A 20,739-nucleotide genomic window follows, 5' to 3' on the forward strand; every position below is an offset into this window, starting at 1 on the left:
GATCTAAAACATACATCCTTTTCAATCATTTGTCTCCAGTATTATTACATAAACATCAAATTGCATGTTTAGAGTAGTAAGCATCACTTTCTAGATCGAAAGCTAAACTGTGTGGTTTCAGGGCTTCTATCCTTACTGCTGTAATACATGAATGTGAGATGCCTTTTAATGATACAGAAAAGTTTGCAGCCTAAGTAATGTACCCCAGCACATTTAATATTTGCTTGCAAAAATGTTATTTCTATTCACTGTGGACCTACAGAATGAGAAACGGTAAGACGTTTTAGTATTTCTATGGGATGATAATGGACATTATTCTACTTTGGTGTTTATTTAGTAAATTGTCTTATGCAATAGTAATAAATCTGGGGAGAAAAATGAACCCCTGAAGCTGAAGACAGTATTGGATTGGAAATGGGCCTGAAGTGGATTAGGTGAGACAGAGAGGGAAATGACTAATATAAATTTGCCAGCAGTCTGCCTGGAGGGGAGCCAGCCAGCTCTCAAGAAAACTAGCAATCAGCCAGCCAGTAACCTGCTAAAGTATCCATATTCCAGACAGCCAAAGGTAAGGGAAAAGAACAACTTTTCTGCAAGCCTTTGCTGTTGTTTTGGATGCTTGATAAGTTGAGTACTAAAGTAATAACATTAGTGGTGCTTAGTTGCTGTTCATTTGGCTACTTAATGTGTTGTTACTGTGGTTTTATTTATTTATTTTGTTTGCTGGCTTCTATAATATTATGATCATGACATCAACTATAGGAGGTGGCTGGTGGATGTACTCATTTTATGCTGTGCTGACGTTACTGTGCTGGGCTTCTGTACTTAATGGCTTCATTATTGAGAATGCAGATTGCTTATTTTTCTCTTCATTTCCACCCAAAAAATTAAAATCTCTGGATTGCAATTGCATTTCAACTGAACTTTTGTTGAAGAAGTAATAGGAAAATTAACAATAATTCCTTTTTCATTGTTTAATTTTATTCATGTTTTTTTCTAATAGTGGCCTGAGCTTTTCAGTTTCAAGGCTGCTTCTAATCGTTCTGTAAAATAAAAAATAATAATTGCTAGATTAAGAACAGATATTCTATAGAATTTACTGTAAATGTAGATTTCCTGTTGCTTCGGTATTTGTGTTCTATTTTTGAGCAAATACCAACCATTTAATTGTCATCGAACAGAAATACCAATGAAAAAGTAAAGGAAAAAGTGGGGAAGTCCTATTGCTGCTGTAAAAAATGCCTTGTGATTTGTGTTAATAATTAAGAATATAAGGGGAGACCTGATTTTTTTTTTTTTTTTTTCTTTTCCTCCCACCACCATTGTACAGTTAAACCCCAGCATTTTGGGAAATTGATAAATATGACACTTTTTCCCAACTGTCCTTTTGTTGCCTATGACTAGCTCAGGACTGAGACTTCTGTTATCCTGTGTGATTTTTCACTACTTCTTCTTTACTTTTTGTTCCTCAAATCATCAGTTGCTGCTGAAATTCTTACTTTCCACACAAGGATATAATGTATATGTTTGTTTTATTTATTTTTATATATATATGTAAATAAAATGAAAAAAAAAAAGCCAAACCTAGAATTTGTTGTTGTAAGAATAGATTTTTTTTAATGGATACAGTGTTTTGTAGTTACTGTTAAAAAAAATACTGGGAAAGGACATGGATTTAGGCTTAAAGAGTAATGGTGGAAAAAATAATTGAGACACATGTTACAAACAAATCTTTTTTAAAGCCAGTTTTCACTGTTTCTCTCCGTAACAAATTCTACTATCCTTACAAATTTGAAGCTCCAATTGAATATTTTTATAATTTTACCTGAAATTATAAATGCTTTCAAAAATAAACCCGATTTCATGAAAAGGTTATATAGAGAGCTGTTCGAGAGGAAAAAAACCCCATATTTGTGATTTAAAATTATATGCAAGTTACAAGATTTTATTATTTCTTGTTTTAGGTGTTTAAAGCGGAAAGTGGCGAGAGACTTCTGGAGATCAGTGCCCATGATGATGAAATACTTTGTTGCGCTTTCTCTGCAGATGGTGAATTTGTAGCAACTTGTTCAGCTGATAAAAAAGTGAAGGTAAGGAAATGGAAAGTAGACAATTTTTTTTCAAATTTATGATTCTAATTTCAGTTTCAACCAACTCAGGCAGAGCAGATTGTTAAGACTAAATTTTTTTGAACTGTTGTAAATCTTGTGTGGATAATTCACTACTTACCAAACAGAAGAGCCCCACTTGTTATATAACGTAAAAGATAACATCATGCTTACAGAATTACCACTTATTTTACTTGTAATGTGAGATGATTCTTTTTAAGTAGAATGTAATGTGTGAGTCCAGTCTTCTCCATAATACACTTCTCCATGAGTGTATCTGTAATTCTTTTTTTCATGTTATTTTTCTGTTACATGTGACTGACTTGGAATTTTTAATTCCTCAGTATTGTAGCAAAACCTTGGTGAAATTCCAGTATTTATCAGATTCTAATCTGAATCATAGAGGTGTTATTAAGAGTGTTTTAGGACTTTATCTGTATTTCAGCATCGTTTACAGATTTTTTTTTTTTTTAAATGAATTGCTTTAAATATATTTAAAAGTTTTTCATCCTTCAATTCTCTCTAGATCTGGAACTCAAGAACAGGCCAGTGTAGGCGTGTATACGAAGAACACTCAGAGCAGGTCAACTGCTGCCAGTTCAATAACAGAAGTGGTCAGTATCTTTTAGCTACCTGCTCACATGACAGTTTCATCAAAGTAAGTGGAAAAGGTTGAGATTATTCTCATGCTGCTTGTCTTAACAGAATAATTGTTGATGTATAAATGTATTTAAACAGCACAAATTACAGGTTTTTTATTGGGCCTGGTATAAGAGAGACGGCAACAAATTAAGAGTACCAACTACATTTCTGTAATCAGATTTCATCAAGGCAGTACATGAGTGTTTATGCTCAGCAAAGGAGAATGGGCAAGTCCTCTATTGGTAGGGCATGAAAATGAGGGCTTTGGCAAGACTTTCAGAGGTTGGGAGGGGAACAGCATAAGAAAAATTAAGGCAGAAATTTAGGATTGAAAACGTTAATAATGTAAAAAACCGGATGCTGAAAGAATGGGGGGAAAAAGGGTAGCATTATGGAAGTGCAGCAGATGCATTTTTTGATTAAATTGTTCAGGCATAGTAAAGAAACGAAGGTGGAAGCCAACACAGGAACAGTAATCAAAGCAAGAGGTTTGTCAGGTTAACCAGCTGGCACTGTTCAGACTGGGAGGCGGTATGTATACACAGAAAGAGCAGAAACTGGGCAACTGAAGTCTGCATCTTGAGGGAGGGGGGAAACCAGATCAAGTAAGACCTAGACTGTGGCAAATAAGAGTGCAATTGCACAGTGCAACTAGGTAAATCATATAGTTAACTGGCACTGAAGATGCCCTGGCTGTATGTTCTTGTTTTTGTTGCAGTGTATGTGCTGATCTTATTCTGCAGTGGTATCATTCAAGGAGTCAACTGCAAAAATTTCTGTTTGGTGGGATTGGTTTTCTGCTTGTTCAGTTCCCTGTAGTGACTCAGTTGCCCAGTTCTAGTGCAAGAGACCTGTTGGGAGTAGACAGCAAGGAGTGAAATTGTTAGTGGGAGGGACAGCTATCACTTCCAGCTGTAGCTGGTAGGATGTGAGGTGTTTTAATTGCAACATGAAGTCTCATTGGAAGAGTTCTTGCAAGAGCTTCAGTTTGTGTAAACTGAAGGTAAAATACAGATACAACCTGACGTCAAGGTGGAAAGAAAAGGTTTTTGTGCTGACCTCCTGGATGTCTCAGGAGATGTATTTGCTGTCTGAAACTGACACCTTGGAACAGGTAGATTTAGAAGGGACTTGTTTAAAATACCCACAATTACAGTAAAAAAAGTGATCAAGACCGAAGACAGTTGAACACTTTCATGAGTAATGAATAACAGAGCTGAAGTATGCACAGTAATCAAAAGGGCTTGATTTTTTTTTTTTTTTTTTCCCTGAGGACACTGTCCAAGCTCTCACTTGAACAGTCAAATAGATGGTGTGTGTTTTGTTATTTTTTTTTAAAATATATATATGTAGGAGAAAGGGAAGAAATTGGGAAACAGAGAAAGGAAGTGTGGGCTGTAGGCCTGGAAAACTGTGTGTGATGAGAGGGGTGGGGAGGGGGAGCCCTAAACAAAAAAACATATGGAATGTTCTTTTAACTTTGTTAGTATGGATGTGGCAAGGATGATGTTTAGGCTGTCCAAGGTTAACCTGAGATTTTGTTTTTGTTATTATGTGCAAGTTACATAATTCTGAACTTCAGAGGTGGAAGGGAAAAAAGCAAGAGGAAGTTTCTTCCTCAGTCTGAGGAAACTGAGTAACTTTCAGTAACCAAGGGCCTTGTCTGCACTGTACAGAAAGTTTAAGTAGTTCTGTGTAATTCTGATGTTAATAGTTTTCATGCACATTGGCAGATGGAGGTAAATTGTGGTGTAGCTTGAGGCATAGCATCAAGTCCCTGAGCATGTGGGTAAAACTAAGAAAAAGAAATTTGAGATTGTGGTTGCCAGTGCATGATTTTGAAAGATCATGAACAATCTGTCTTAGAATAGTTCATTAATATGATGGTACTTACATATTTATTTCTCATGCAGCTTTGGGATTTGAACAAAGAGTATTGTAGAAACACGATGATAGGTCATGAAAATTCCGTCAGTCACTGTAGATTTTCACCAAAGGATGAATATGTTGCTAGCTGCTCAACAGATGGAACAGTAAAGGTACACAGTGTATTTTTAAATCAACTGTTTGTTTTGATGATGATAATGATTTTTTTTTTTAAAGTAGAATTTAAAATATGTATAAGAAGACTTTGTGTCTGCATGATCAACTTTAATGGATTAAGTCCTGGAGCAGTTGATTATTGGTCCAGTTTTTGATGCAAGGTTTTGAAATGGCTTGTCTAGTACCAGGAAAAAAAAAAAACAACTTGGATGCCTGTAGTTGCAAATTAATTCTAGCTAGCCTCATTTTGAGTCCTTTTCACCATCTTTTTTTTTTTTTTCCTCCCACTAATGTTAAAAAAACCTGAGGAGAGGTGGTGAAACTTGTTTAAGAAAAGACTAGTAAGTTTTTAGGTTAATTCAAAGTTCTGTCATCTCTGAAAATGAATCATCACTAGACATAAAAATTAAAAGCGGTTTCTATGTGCTGTTTTTCCTGTATGCACTAGAAGAGAATTGAGAGGTTTATGTTTTTCCTCAGAATGCATTATTCTTATTGCCTTTGATTGCAGTAGAACTATGCAAGTTCAGAAGGAAAACTGGTGGAGGGAACAGAGATATTCCATAGATTTTTGACAGGTCCCTCAGTGAATTAAGGTGCAAAGCAGATGTATACCAGATTTCTCATGATGAGTGTACTTTTAATAAAGTTGAAGAGCAGATATTATTTTTGATTTTATACTTCTGCTAAATATAAGTTAAGACAGCAATGATATGAGGGAAAAACCCAGGGAAAGGGTTCTGCTATAGCGTAATCTTTTATTTTTGTTGGGTTTTTTTTTTTAGTTTGGGTGGCTGGTTTTGTGTTTTTTTTTTTTTTTTCTTTTTGTCTAAGCCATCCAGGCTTGTGAATATTCTAATGCTATTTCTTGAGCAGGGAAAGTAGCAAAGGCTTTTTGGTATTGTACCCTTGACCTGTTGTCTTTCCTAGAAGTAATTTGGAATTAGGACTCTCCTGTTGTATTCTGTTTCCACTTAGTAAAAAGAGGTTTTGTGTATTTCCTTTACTTTCTATTGCAGCTTTGGGAAACACGCTCAGGAAATGAAGTGAAAAGTATTGACATAAAAGATTTCTTCAAAAATGCAGATGAGCAAGCAGATGATGTGGAGGTTTTGGTAAAATGTTGTTCTTGGTCCAGAAATGGTGACATGATTTTGGTGGTAGCTAAAAATAAACTTTTGGTAAGTACCTCACTTCAGTAATTTTCTGGGGGTAGCATATTAAAATGTAGGTAGAAATTATGATTAAAATTTGAGGACATTAAGATGTTTCAGATAAAAGATGCATGGTTTCAAGTGTGTGAAAAGTAAAAATATGTGGGTGACAAACTTCTTGACTGAGGGAAGTCCTTTCAGAATTCAAGAATGTGCACTGTTGAGCATATAAACTATATGTCTATAGTGAAGTCATTCAAACTGGGTGCTAACTATGGTAAATTATGTGTTCACAGCTTTTTGATGTTAAAACATGTGATTTGTTAACACAAGTCATCGTAAGCCATCACAGTACCATCCAATACTGTGACTTTTGTCCTGGTGATGAGTTAGTAGCAGTCGCGTTGTCTCACTGTTCTGTTGAAGTAAGTGATTGTTTTTGCTACAGTATACCAGGGAAGACTACTTGCAATATAAAATATTACATTTGTCTTAATAGTTTCTTGTGTGCAGAGGTAAAACAAATGTAGCTATTTTAGCAGGCTTTCAATGTGCTTCATTCTGTTTAATTTTCGTTTGCTTCTGAAATGTAAAATACCATTTGGGAATAACATTTTAAAGTTACACATTCATTTTGGTCAACAGAACTCACATTTATATAAAGAGACTATTCTATTAAATTTATTTAAAGTTACTTTTGTCATTCTCAGGAGCGTTGCTTAACTCCAAACAAACCAAACCCTCTCTTCCTTCTATATGGTGCTGCAGAATGTGGCAACTCACTAAAAAGGCATGAAACTGCTAGAATAACTTTGGGACTAGCATGGATAGAGTAAGCCTGTAAAGTATCAGTTTGGGAGTGGTTTGGTTGTGGTTTTTTTTTTTGTTTGTTTGGTGGTGGGTTTTTTTTGGTTTTGCAACTATTGATCAAAGAACTCTGTTTTGTTTTTTTTTATACTGTGAGTGATATTTCCCCCCCCTCCCCTTTGTCTTTTAAAATTGTAGCAGTCAAAGAGGCTGCTGATTAACTTTCCCTGACCATCGAAATGTGATAAGCAGGCACAGTTCTTGTTACATCAGTTTTCAAAATGAGAAGTAAGAAAATACTAGAAGAAATAATAATTTAAGTATACTCCTTTTTTTGTTTTGTACTATTTTCCCTGTAAATGCAATCAAAATCCATTTGAGTTTTTCTTTGGAATTTTTATTGTAGTTATGGAATATTAAGTCTTTATCAAAAGTGGCATATTGCAGGGGACACATGAGCTGGGTCCATTGTGTGACATTTTCGCCGGATGGATCTTTATTTCTGACAGCGTCTGATGACCAGACAGTACGTGTAAGGTGACATCTTTCTTTTTTTAAAAAATTGTATGTGTATATATATATAATATGAAATTACTCATTTAAGGAACTCCTTATTCTAAAATTATATATATACTATAGTTATATTATGTATCTAGTAGTTACATATATTTATAGGCAATATAAATTTAAAAAGTTGTTATAAAATTGTAAAATTATTCAGGTATACAGTAAAATGACCTGGCTTTTTTTACTTTATTTACTGTTTATCTAGATGTACCGTATGTGATTTTTTTTTTAACTCTGGTAGCTGTTAAAGAGTAATTGTAACCTTCTATTTTGTTTTAGATTTTTTCTGAATCAGGAATTGTGAAGTTTTTTGTGGATTCTAGCGGGCTTGATATTAATTTCATTTTTAGAGATATTTGTGTGTCAATACTTCGGATAGATTTCTATAATTGTACTGCCTTATTAAAACCTGTGAAAGTAGAACTATAGTTTACCAAGGTAACCTTTCCTTTTCTCCCAAGTTAACATATTCTTGAAATATTGAAAGCAATTGAAGTATAGAAATCTGTACTTGTTATTTTTTGTAATTCAATTTTAACACTTTTCTTTGGATTAGAAAATTCTGGACTTCATAGCTACAACTCTAAACACAGGGGAGTCTACTAGGCAGCCTGGAAGAAGTTAGTTCTGTTTCATCTGTTGGAATCACTGTAGTAATTGTACAATCTTCCCTAGTAAATAAAAATAGCAGAAGCATAATTTTCACTGATTTTAAAAAAACTAGTGTTACTTGCAAGTTTGTAAGACTTTGGTTTACAGGTACTCATACTCAGCAAATTTTATAGCATGTCCTTTAATAAAACTAATTAAATACTGTGTTTTTCAACAGATTTGGGAAACAAAGAAGGTGTGCAAGTCTTCTGATGCTGTACTAAAAAGTGAACTAGATGTTGTATTTCACAATGGTGAAGTGATGATTTTAGCAATTTACAATCAGAAGCATTTACAAGTAAGCTGTATTTGTCAGTCTGTTAGTACTTTTGAATGTTATCAACAAATCTCATTAGGAAGCAGAGGAAGCACTGAAAGAGCTGCTTATCCATGGCTTTCGACAGTCAAATGTGTAGCAGATGACTCTTAATGTATGATAACATGTTTATATCTAGAAACTCTGCCTAGTAAGCAAACCGTCAATTTTTTGGGGAAATTTCCACATATGTTAAAAGTGAAGCTGGATAGAGGAACAAAACTGCTTTCTCTTCATGACTGGGGAGTCTGTGGGCTCTCGGTGGCTTAGATGTGCACAACAGTGTGTAGTGTGTGCAGCATGTATAGACCAGGTGTTACACAGCGTATGTACATAATGCATTGGAACTCCTGTGTAATAACTAAAGGAATCATCTCAAACTGGGGGAATGAAAGGTGTGAACCTAGGTTTGTCTGTAGCCTTAGGAGAGCGTGGGGTCTTTTATAGAAAGAAAATACTGATAGTGGATACGCTTATTACTCTGGACCCCTCCACCAAATAGTAAGTACCCCAACAGCCAGAATATGTTTCTGTTTCATGATAGCAAAATGATTCGGATTATGCTTCTACTTGACTGTAACTGTTTAAAAGTGGGAACACTTTCCTATTTGTTGCAGCATGCTCCTTACACAAACCCGTTGCATGTTAACCCACAAAACAGGCAGTGCCATATCTCTGGGCGTGAGGTAGCGATTTCAGGTGTTCAGCCTAAAGCAGCATCCAAATAGGAATGACTTTGTTCTGGGCTGTGAAAACAGTGAATTCTTATTCCTGGATGTATAGGTAGATGAGTGTTGCAATAGATTCTGCTGCCCTGCACTGAAGGACACTGTGCAGATAATCTTTTTATGTAGGGTCATGTCCTTTCTCCTAATGTGGCCGAAGGCAAACACATAAATTATGTAATCCTGGCTAATCAGTGTGGCCATTGCCTTTATTTCTAGTCCTAGAGATGCTCAGCTTTTCCTAGGCTGCTACTTCTTTTATCTGTCCTGTCAACAAGTTAGCCATTTCTTACCTTACCTAAAAGTCCTATTAAAAAAACCTTAAGTGGAATAGTGGTGGTATTTGAACAGTGGTGAATGTGGATGTGGTAATAGCTGAAGTGTCTTCAGTGGGGCCTTGGCGATAAAAAGATTTCAGACTTTGAGCCAACAGAAAGTGGTCATTGTTGAAATAACATCTATGTGAACAAATATGTGAGAAAAAATAAGCTGCATCTGTTGTAGTGAGGAGAGGAGAGAAACCACAGCAAATGGAGTTATGCCTGTTTATGTGTGGGGAGCAGTTTAGAGTAACAGCTACTCTTAAATCTTCCTGAATTGTAAAATCTGTAGTGACTACTGTGTAATGGTGTAGCCTGGTTCTCATTTGAATCAGTAGACCTGATCTATTTATCTATGATTGCTATTTCTGTGGTAACTTTACATGAACCGTTTCCTAGTGCTTAGATTTTTTGTTGTAAATACAATACTCTGATGTCCTGTAGATGTGCAGTCATGTGAAAAGACTCTCTGGTAGTAATCAAAGACTTAGAAAGCAAGAAGAGAAATTGACTGAAAAGACAAATTGTAATTACGGATGTGTACTGTAATTTAACAGTATATCTCTGCTATCACATCTCTAAACGTTTTTCTTGCAGCTGTGCTGTTATACCCTTTCTAATTTGTTGTATCTCAGAATTGGGGTCCTGGTCACCTTTTGATGTGCAGTATGTTAATTTTTAAACACTTCACACTGTATCTTTCTAAACTTAAACTTTGTAAATAATTTTGTTCTAGAGATTTTAATTTTTCCCCTAAGGAATTGATTTGAGGGTGATACTGAGTTGAGATTTGGTATATTCTGTGTGCTAATAAGTTTAAAATCATTCTTAGAGGATGCACTTAAAATATTTTGTGCTCCATTTGGTATGAGCTGTATAATCTAGTGAGCAAGGTAAATTTGAACATGGAGCTCACTCTGTGGCTTTTGAAATTTGGTAGCAGCATTTTGAATTACTGTTTCCTGTAGTCAGACAAACTGTAAAAAGCCTTCTAACACCAAGATTAGTTTCCTTCTGCAAACCTGTCCTGTTCAGGGAGCATTCAATGAAGGTCATTATACTGACCTTCAGAGTAATTGGTTTATGAAAATAACTGATCTTTACCGTTTGAAACTTGTACAGTCTTCTCTTTCTTAGCTTTATTAGGTATTGTATTTTTACAATAAATAAATAAATAAATAAAATTAGGTATTGTAATTTAAGTTTAAATTTTAAAATGTAGTAATAACTTCATTAATTTACTATCTTGCAGCTTATCAGTGGAAATACAGACAGTGTTATTATGCAGACAGCGGCTCAAGAATCCCCCATTTCCTGCTGTTGCTTAAGTGAAGATCTTAAATTTGCAGCTTTTGGACAGGAGAATGGAACAATAAAGGTATTAAATTCTAAATTAAATTATTAATCCTAAATTAAATTATTAAATCTTAAACACCCTGTCATTTGAATGACTTTTTACAATAATATACTTCAACATAGTACTTTAAAGTTTTTACATTTGTTAGGGATGCCTAAATGACAATAATTTAAGGGTAGAGCAAATAATGTATCTCTGAATTTCATTTTACCAAGGACTAAGTTCATACGAATTATTGGTTGTTCCAGTCCATTGACTGAGAGTTATGTATTTACAATCTCGTGTTATTTGAAAAAGAATTTGCGTGTTCTTTTCTTCCTTTTTCTCAATTATGTAAAAAAAAATAATCATTTCATTCTTTGTTTTAAAGGTATTACAGTTGTTGGATGGGAAAGTCCTGAAGTCGCAGAACACCTACAGGACATCCGTGCAGCATTGTCAATTTACATCTGATTGTCAGACTCTCATTTCAAGTGCTCATGATTCAGTTATACAGGTTTGGAAGATACTGAAAAATACTACGTTGTAACATAGGGTTTATTTTAAATGATCTTTTATACTATGGATAGCGTAAACTGAGTAAATGACTACTGTATTCTCTATTGCTCCATCTTGGGCCAAGGGACTGTAGGAGGTGTAGACTCTACGTATAACTTACATGATAATGAATATTACACAATTTCTGTTTTTAATACTGTGGATGATAGAAAAGCAACAATTCCTTAAAGATGGGTGAAAGGAACATTAACTTTCAAAGAAGATAACAGTTCTGATTGCATAAGGGAAGGTTCAAGATATAGCCAGTTCTGGGTCACATGTGGTAGGTCTGTCAGTGGGCTTGCTTACATTGTCTGAAATGTAAGTAAATTGTCTGAAATGAGGTAAAAAGACCAATCTCTGAGCAGCCTGATGTGTCCAACTAGTCCAGTACAGTGCTGAATGCAGATGCTAGCTGAAAACAGAATGGCTACACTAATGTAGTCTCAGATTAGTAAGTTCTGCCTCTCAGCAAGGAAGACTGGCTCTGGGGAAGGATTCAGGTGTGTCTGTATTAACATTTTAGCTCACCTCAGGGATGCTCTTTTCAAGTGAACGTCCTGGTCATTTATGCTTACTGTGCTTTAGTTTGCACTACAGAGCAGTTGCAGGCATGCTGACAGGATGACTAAGGAGAGCACATGCTCCAGCTACTAATGAGCATTAAGTCCACACAACCAAACTTGAACTGGTTTGAAATAAAACCTCCAAAACACGTATGGGTGCTGGTCTTCAGCCCAGTTTTGCTCAGCAAATCTGTTCCAGCATCAGTGTTCTACCTACTTGCTGATACACACGTAACCTATGCAGCATCCCACTTTGGTGTTTGTTTCGATCTGAAACCAGGGTGAGTGCTGTCTCTGTGGTCAAGTAAGCAGTCCAGACAAGTCACAAGTTTATGGGCTTTTGGATCCTTCCTTCAGGTCTAAAGTGGGTAGCTTTTCTGGGTCCTCGGCTCCCTCTAGTGGACAGCGCCTCAGTTAAAGCTCCAGGATTCTCATCTGAACACCTCACTTTCTGTTCTTTCTTTGATGCTGAAAATCTATTAATTTGAAAACTATTAAATTATTGTCATTTAAATCGATGCTTAATAGCTTCTGTAAAATGAAATGACACTACTTCAGTTTTCAGGGAGTGGTTGAATTAATAATAGGAGTGTCATTTTGTTATAAAAATCCAAAGCAAAATGGCATTTGATTAAAAATATGCTTCAAAATATAAAAGAAAGTTAATTTAACTATGGAAAACATGAGGTCTATCAGATGACGGAAGTCTATTTGTTGCAATAATCAAAGGTTTAAAACCCAAAACTTCTGGGATGCCTAGAAAATTACTGTTTTTCTTTTCAAATTACCAGTGAATTTTAAGCATCGCATTCACTTTGAAAATCAGATAATGTGTGTATTATAGGGAACTCTGTCATAGGTTGACTATTAAATACTATGACATCCTCAATCTCCAGTATCTCTACTATGGATATCTTCAATATTTAACCTTTTAATTAGTTGACACCTCCATAAGAACTTTTTACTACTCCTGTGATTTAAAAATCAACCAGTTAATTTATTCTTCTTGTGTTTGCCATTAAGTTCTTTTCTTTAAAAGTATTCCAACTTTATGATTAGGTATGGAATTGGCAGTTGAATGAATGTGTGTTTCTAAGAGGGCACAAGGAAGCAATCAAGGATTTCAGAATTCTGGAAAATTCAAAACTTCTTTCTTGGTCATTTGATGGAACCGTTAAGGTAAATAAAAGGCTGTGAATTGATAAATCGCATAAAATACATTTTACTGTCTCTTCTAACATTTGCTATTTCCTGCACTTTTTGTTGGCGCACATTTTATTGAATTGATCCTAAAGCATAAGCTGACTTTTAAGTCACATTTGATTATTCTGTTCCTAGTAAGTTTTACACTCTTGTTGTATTTTAACTGTATGACTAAGTATAACAAAATGTTGGCCATATTAGAACTATGTAGCTGAGTTTTATATATTGTTGTGTAAGACACGGGTGTTTTAACCTTTTCACAGTGTTATTCACAGTGTTACAAAGTAACCTGTTTTTCCTGTGTATTTGGTAGGTTTGGAGTATCACCACTGGAAACACAGAAAAAGATTTTGCTTGCCATGAAGGTACTGTTCTTTCCTGTGCTGTTTCACCTGATGGTAGTAAATTTTCATCTACTTCTGCTGACAAAACTGCAAAGGTAGGTTACGTTTTGTGCAAAGATAAAAACAATGCCTTATTTGTCCTGAAATGTATGCTGTTTTTTTTTTTTATTCTGAGTTAACTAGTGATTATGCATATTATCATGTTGTATTTCTAGTATTAAATTTCCTGCATCTGTGAACATGTTTCTAAAGCTGTTATAGTCATTCACCATTGATTTTTGGATATAACTGGAGACTGTCCTGGTGACTGTATAAATAAAATACACATTTAATGCACAAGTTTGTGCAGAACACTTTGTTTAGTTGTCTGTATTGATTTGTTAATAGCCTAACAATCTGAACTTGGAAACCTAAGCTAAGAAAAATTTCTGAAACTTCTGGTGAAAGTGCTGTCCAGAGGTTCTGGTATTCCTGTTCAGAAGCAAGGTGCAAAAAGAAGTGAACTGTTTAATATTTTGGTGCTGCCCCATTAGATTTTTAAAGCATCCCATTAGATTTTTTTAAAAATAGCTTTAAATTAATTGATTGAATCATATTTCTATGAACAGTTTTAAACTTCCTTGTAAATGAATTGGTTTCATTAAAGAGTATCTCCTAAGGAAAAAAAAATATATACTTGCAGTTGGTTCAGTAACTTGTAGCAAATGCATTCCTGTGTGACTCAGATGAAAAGAAAAACAGACTACAGTATAATACGTCTATAAATGTGCACACGTGCTGGTGCCGTTTTAGAAAGAAGTCATAATAGTTTTTGAACTTATCTTTCACTCTTCTGTAATGTTTTACATTTAGATATGGAGCTTTGAAAGTTCATCTGTTCTTCATGAGCTGAAAGGTCACGAAGCCTGTGTGCGGTGCTGTACTTTCTCTCCTAATAGCAAATTATTGGCCACTGGAGATGACAAAGGAGAAATAAGGGTACTGCTTTTACTTTGCTGTTTATTTTATAATTCAGTTGATAGTCAGTTCACAGAGAGAAAAATTCTCATATTTTGTGTTCTGCATGTCTAATTTGTTAGCGTTGTAGTGAACATCGGGAAGTTGAAAATAGCAGTTTGCCACATGAGACAGTAGTTAGTAACCGTATTGATAGATTTATGTTCCATGAATGCTGCAGAACTGATTCACATGATTTACTAGTAATTCTACTGTGAATTGCATATGTAATTAAATTCTCCTTGTATGATACAGTTCTAAGAGGAGAATTAATTTTTTGTATTATTCTGTCACTTCAAGTAGAATGCTTATTTACAATGTTTTTTTTCTCTAATATAGAAAAATATATTTGAGCCTTCCTTACTTGAGAGTGTTTTTTTTTCCCCCCTTTAAGTTTACTTATACAATAATCTTCCCTCTCTTTTTAGATTTGGGACATTTTAACAGGTGCATTACTTCACTTATGCTCCCCTGTTACTGTGGATGAGGGAGAACCAACACATGGTGGTTGGGTAACAGACCTCTCATTTTCTCCTGACAGTAAAATGCTTGTTTCATCTGGAGGCTATCTTAAGGTAAGCCTTGAAATAATAAAATATCCTAACATACCTAATTAAATGGCAATACTCTCATAATTCTAAAGGAAAATGCAGACCAATTCAAAGAAAGACCTGAAACATTTTACGTAACACAAAGCTGCTCCATTTTCATGGATGTCTAGCACTTTTCACTTCTTTCTTCTCAAATCTGAGAGCCCCCTGAAAAAGGTTTCATAAGAATTCAGGCTTCAGACTTGGAGTTTGTTTTTGAACTCCTTATATTCCATTTTTATTAGCAATGTCTTTCATTAACAACTTTCATATGAAAGATCCCAGTAATTTTTGTCTGCCTTAATATCCACTGAATTTCAGCAGCAGTTGTGTTCTTTATAATGAGCAGAAAAATGATCTGTCAGACTTTCTTTTTTTTCTTTTCTTTTTTTTTTTTTTCTTTAAAAGATACTAAGCGTTAAATTTTTTTGTAAAGAGAGATTCAGAAGGAATTCCAGGTGATAATTTTCTACCCTGAAAGACATTATATAAGTAATCTTTGGAAGAGGGCATGTTGAAACTGAGGAAATCAGTCTTTTCATCAATCTCATTGGTTCATATATCTACTGGGCAGATATATTTTTGGGGAAGGGGAAGAGGTTGTCGGTCTTTCAGCCTGTGGATGTGTTCTTCATAATTGTAAATTTCAGGAGTTTATTTTTTTCCCCTCGTGTAATAGCTAATACCTGTTAGAAACTTTGTATGTGAAATGACAGGTTGTGGACTTCTCATCTCACAGAGTGCTGTAGGCTAGGTGATTATTAGTCAGTGTTCAGCCATTGAATGTGCTACCAGACTAATCCTTTGAAGTCAGTTAGTAACCATTTAACAAAGATTGTTGAATTTTCTAATTTAGCATTGAAAACGTCTTCTGACATAGGAGATCAAAAACATCTTTCTTTTCATATTAAAGAACAAGACATGCATCTTGTTTCTAGCTTCCTTCCCATTTTGTCTTGTGGTTATGCAGTATGGTGTTGTGATGCTTCTTAGAGTCATAGAATGGTTTAGGATGTTGGCAGATTCTGGAACTCATCTAGTCCAGCCCCTTGCTAGAAGTAGTTTGCACGGTTAGGTAAAATTGTTTAGGGCTGTCCCCCATCAAGTTTTGTCCCCTGCTCCAACAGGGGTGCCTCAGGGCCTTGAGAGGAGAGTCTGACTGTCGTCTGTAACCCTCTTTTTGGTAGTTGGGCAGCATTTAGCCGCCTTCTCTTCAGGCTGAACAAATTCATTGCTCTCTCTTTCTTCTGTGACATCTGTTTTAGGTGTCCAGCCATCTCAATGACCATATGCTGGACTTGCTTCAGTTTCTCAGTGTATTTCTTGTACTAGGGTAGGGCTCAACACAGTGCCTGGACTGCTGACTGCTAGTTTTTGAATCTAGCAGTTCACTCTGTCATCTACCTTGTATTCCACCCATCCGGTCTTTAACTCTGACTTTAGCCAAGCCTTCAACACATTCTCTTATACTGTTCCTGTAGTCAAACTGGAGAGGTAATCACATTCACTGCTTCTGCCATGCTGTTTGCAGAGCCACCATTATTGCCAGTGGAAGTCAGCTGTGTGGTTCAGCATGATTTACCTTTGGTAAATATGTGCTAGTTGTTCACGATCACCTTCTTGTCTGTCACATGACTTGAAATGGCTTCCAGAAAAATTGTTCTGTAATAATCCCGGATAGTGGAGTGAAAATTACTGGCCTGTAGTTCCCAGCATCATCTTTGTCCTCTGTGAAAATGGGTATGGTGTTTGCCTTTTTCCAGTTATTGGGAATAGATTCAATCACCATGTCTTCTCAAAGTGTTGTACTTCTGCTTTTCTTGCAAGATCTACATTTGTATGATGTGCACGAAAACGCACACACGTACCCTTTTTGTAGGGACATGCCAGTCAGTGAAAATGTAAAACATTTCGGAAGTGGACCTCTAAAAACTGTACGCAGTTTGGATTGTAGAGTTACATGGAAGTTACCTTTAAACAAATGAGTCATTCATAGATGGGGTGCATCTGGCTATGTACTGTTCAACTTGCTGTGTGAGTGGTATCCACTGGCCCAGCACCTGATCATGTATCCAACAACAAAGATTCAAGAGTTAGTTAAGATCAGTTTTTGGATTTTGTGATGTGGTTTTTTTTTGATTTTGGCATTGTGTCCCAGCCCCAGTCCCCCCCCAGGTCTTCATCAAATAATAGACACTTTAGGAAAGGTGTTTTTAATATGAACATTGTAGCTGTGTAGTTGCAAACATGTATTATGCAGACATTACCTGTAATGTTACATATTTCATGAGATGAGTAAGCTAAAAAGTAGGAATACTACCTTTTATAGATGATCAAAGCTGAAGGTAATCTGTTTTGATATTTTGCTACTGCACTTAAATGTTGCAAGAATAGAGGGCAGACTTCATATTGGAATAGTCAGGTAACAGCTTTGTGCTGGATTGCGTTTGGTTCAGTTTTGCATTGGCTTACAGTTTTTCTGATAAATGAGAAATTTCAGTCTGTGTTCATGGAGTAAACTGATGGTCAAAGGTTTCTTCATATCTTTGTTATTAGTACTTAGTGTATTTTCTAAAAAAAAAAAAAAAAATCTAATCTCACTGAAAAAAAAGTGTCCTGCTAAAAAAAACTGCAAATGGTTTCAAATATGTGACTGATCTTGTGAGTCCAGCTAAGTTTCTTGATGCAGGTATAGTTTCAATTGGCTATGTGTTTTGTGTGTTCATTTGGTTATATAAAAATACATAGTCTTTTCAATTTTGGACATGTTACAGTTTACGTCTATTGATTGCACTTTGTAATGCGGTAAGGGACAGTACCTGAATTTACTATTTTGTATGCTTTCTTGAAATTGAACAGCTTCAATCTTTTTGAAGTTTGTTTTCATCTGGGAATCTTATACCTCTGGTAACTGGTCCTAAACATTTTCTACTTACGATTGCTTGTATTTTTAATTCTCTTTGGGAAGGCCGTCAACTGGGCTTGTCATGCTAAGCCTGTTTATAGAATGTATTCTAAGCTTCCCTCAACTAACTGAAAGTGTGTTATTTTTTATAGTGGTGGAATGTAACTACTGGAGAGTCCTTACAAACCTTCTACACAAACGGAACAAACCTCAAGTCAATACATGTATCTCCTAATTTCAAAGTGTATGTGACTGTAGATAATCTTGGCATTCTTTATGTATTACAGAGGTTATGATTAATGTGCTCAACAGCTTAAAAGATAATTAATTTTTTTAAGCTGGAGAAAAAATTCTGCTAAATGTTTGTGTGAACTTGTTAAGCTGTGAATTATATTTCGTTGTTGTATTCATGATGTTTTCATGTGTATGTACATTTATGCGTGTTTTTTCAAATGAACTTGCATTTAATCTTGTTTTTAGTAAGCATTATTATAATCAAGTTTCTATTTGCATCTTAAGTGTGTTGCTTTAAGTTTTGTAAGGAAATTATATTAAGATTTATTCAAAGTAGTTGAAGTTAATATTAATGGCAGTGAAGAAATAAGAGGAATATAATACTTTGAATTTGTATCTTGGGCTAAGGCTGATGGCTAAATGCTCTCTAGCCACGAACACAACTGTACAGATGCAAAAAAAAGTGGGTTTTTTTACTGTGATGCAAAGATTTTCCTTTAGTACAGAATGGAAAGAATCGGGGACATCATTCATTTGAAAAATGCAACTAGCTATCTTCGTGCTTGATGTTCAAAACAAATCAAGTAGCTGTTCAGTTTACAGCAGCAGTGCTTCCCACTGGCAGTAAGAACCTTCGTGCTTCTAACCTTGAGGTAAAGCACATTGTAACACATATAAGCTATTCCTATTAAGGGGAACATCTTGAGCCTTCGTTTTCTCAAGGCAAGATCTGAAAGGGTATTGCAATTGAAGTGGATGAGATTGTGCCACATTTCCAGTTAAAGGATGAATGCAGCTAACCAGCTAAACTGAGGATGGAAATGATTTAAAAGGGTATATATTGAGAAATATAAGATGTGAATTTTAGTTATTTATCCTTTTGGAATCAGCATTCGCTTTGTACTGTGGAGACATTTTACTGTCATCGGCTTTGTTTACATGGGGTTCTATGCACAGGGATCTCCTGCCTGGTAACATGTTGTTATTATTATTTTTTTAATCTTCTAGTTATAGATTCCATATAGGGTAGAAATGTTGATGTTTTGTACTGATTATACTTGACCTATCTTTTGTGAATAACCAGATAACAATTTTTCTTAGGTATGTAAGCGTTGTTCTAGTGAATTGCCTCTCAACTGCTCTGAGCAACTGCACAAGCATTAATATGGTGATTTTCATCTAAGTACTTGATTGTAAAAAGTACATTAGCAAGTGTCTCAACTGATACTGAATAATGGATTTCTCACTTTTAGTAATTTTTTTAACATGCAATTCAGAAGATTTGATACATGTTCTTAGTATTTTCCTGGTTTTGACAATCATCAGTTTTTCCTCTTTTTTTAAACTTGAAATTCCACCATTTCTAAGGTGCCATTGAGTACGGGTCAGTATAATCAAAATACTGCTGGCAGAAATGTAAAGCGATGAAATTCAATAGAAAAAACATGATGTTTTGTATTCTAAGTATGTACAGCATTGAATAAAGATAATCCAGGCAATACTGGCCAAAATTGTAAATCAATTTGAAATCTTGAATGTTTTGGTGGTTTTTTTATGGAGTGGGGGTTGGGATTGCTGCCTCTTTTATCATGTGTTATTGTGGTTTTGTTTTCAATCTAAACATAATGCTGCTTTACAAACTACATGAAAAATAGTTTGACAGGTAAGCAACAGTATTCAGTATGAGGATGGAGGAAAAAGTGAACAAAAAGAAACTGAAGTCTTGCAGCATGTCCTGCAATGTTCAGGACAGAGTTGCTTCTACTGTCTAGTTTGTACAGACCTCATCAGTACCCTCCCTGGGTAGCTGAAGATTCAAGGAACCAGAAGCTCTTCTCAGCCAGTGTTCCTTGATTGCATAGGCCGTACTGTCCTTGTTGCACAGGACCATGTGGGTCCCAAACAGGTAAAAAGATATGGGATAAATGTTTCACATGAGGAATCAGGGCAGAAAGTTGTCGTTTGTGACAATGCTAATGAAACTGTGATGATAGGAGGAGCATGGTTTAATGAAGAAAGTGAATGGTGGATGAGCAGAGTTCATAGATGATTTCGGTTTTGAAGTGGTAGGAAGCAAGTAGCACAGAAGCCTGAATGAGGTAAATGGTGCCTTCTTGAATTATTCTGCAAGAATGACAACACAGAAGCATTATACTTGTTGCTGGAATTGAGGAGGCTGTACTTCATAGAAGGAGGTATTAACAGAGTCAGGATGGTTGCATTTATGTGCAAACGTATGGAGTGGGCTTTAAGTCTTTGTAGCTGAGGTAGAAGAGAAATAATGGTGAGAAAGTGAAGAGCCAAAGAACAGATATGATTCGCAGGAAGAAGGTGACAAAACTTAAATGAAAAAGTATTAAAATAGGAGCCAACCAAGACAGCAACTTCTTAATTAAAATATTTAAGGTTAAGGCAGTTTACTGTAATAAAAAATAGTCCTGCTGTGTCATCAGATTTAGCTGTTCTCTTTGATGTTTTATGTATTTTAAAGGAAACAAAAGAAAGTTTGGCCGGAAGCAATTTTTATGTAGATGGAACATCAATGCTTCCATTATCTCTTGTAATGCCAGATCAAATTTAATCAGTCTGCATTCAGATCTAACTAATGAGCATTGCCAATTTTATCTGGTTCTTTAACTGAAATTATATGCTTTTGTGTAAACAGTTTTTAGGT

The 20,739-nt window shown here is 35.3% G+C and overlaps 1 protein-coding gene across 11 annotated transcripts in view; it reads left to right on the forward strand.

The window, feature by feature from the left end:
* APAF1 (apoptotic peptidase activating factor 1) overlaps positions 1–19,587 on the forward strand; it is a 41,241-nt gene extending 21,654 nt beyond the window's left edge. For 3 of the 11 annotated variants that reach the window (XM_055711479.1, XM_055711480.1, XM_027812317.2), the window contains 14 exons: positions 1,965–2,090; positions 2,635–2,766; positions 4,664–4,789; positions 5,813–5,974; positions 6,244–6,372; positions 7,161–7,286; positions 8,151–8,270; positions 10,586–10,711; positions 11,061–11,186; positions 12,853–12,972; positions 13,310–13,435; positions 14,193–14,318; positions 14,765–14,911; positions 17,984–19,587. In XM_055711479.1, coding sequence (XP_055567454.1) covers positions 1,965–2,090; positions 2,635–2,766; positions 4,664–4,789; positions 5,813–5,974; positions 6,244–6,372; positions 7,161–7,286; positions 8,151–8,270; positions 10,586–10,711; positions 11,061–11,186; positions 12,853–12,972; positions 13,310–13,435; positions 14,193–14,318; positions 14,765–14,911; positions 17,984–18,127 — 1,836 coding nt within the window. In that variant the 3' untranslated portion in view covers positions 18,128–19,587. Of the gene's footprint in view, positions 1–476; positions 558–1,964; positions 2,091–2,634; positions 2,767–4,663; positions 4,790–5,812; positions 5,975–6,243; positions 6,373–6,657; positions 6,780–6,952; positions 7,043–7,160; positions 7,292–8,150; positions 8,271–10,585; positions 10,712–11,060; positions 11,187–12,852; positions 12,973–13,309; positions 13,436–14,192; positions 14,319–14,764; positions 14,912–17,983 lie in introns of those variants that run through there. The other 8 variants (XM_055711481.1, XR_008732392.1, XR_008732394.1 and 5 more) reach the window with 8 other exon arrangements.
* Positions 19,588–20,739: the final 1,152 nt, after the last annotated feature.

This window comes from Falco cherrug, chromosome 5 (assembly GCF_023634085.1).
Source record: "Falco cherrug isolate bFalChe1 chromosome 5, bFalChe1.pri, whole genome shotgun sequence".
In the NCBI taxonomy this organism is placed as follows: Eukaryota; Metazoa; Chordata; class Aves; order Falconiformes; family Falconidae; genus Falco; species Falco cherrug.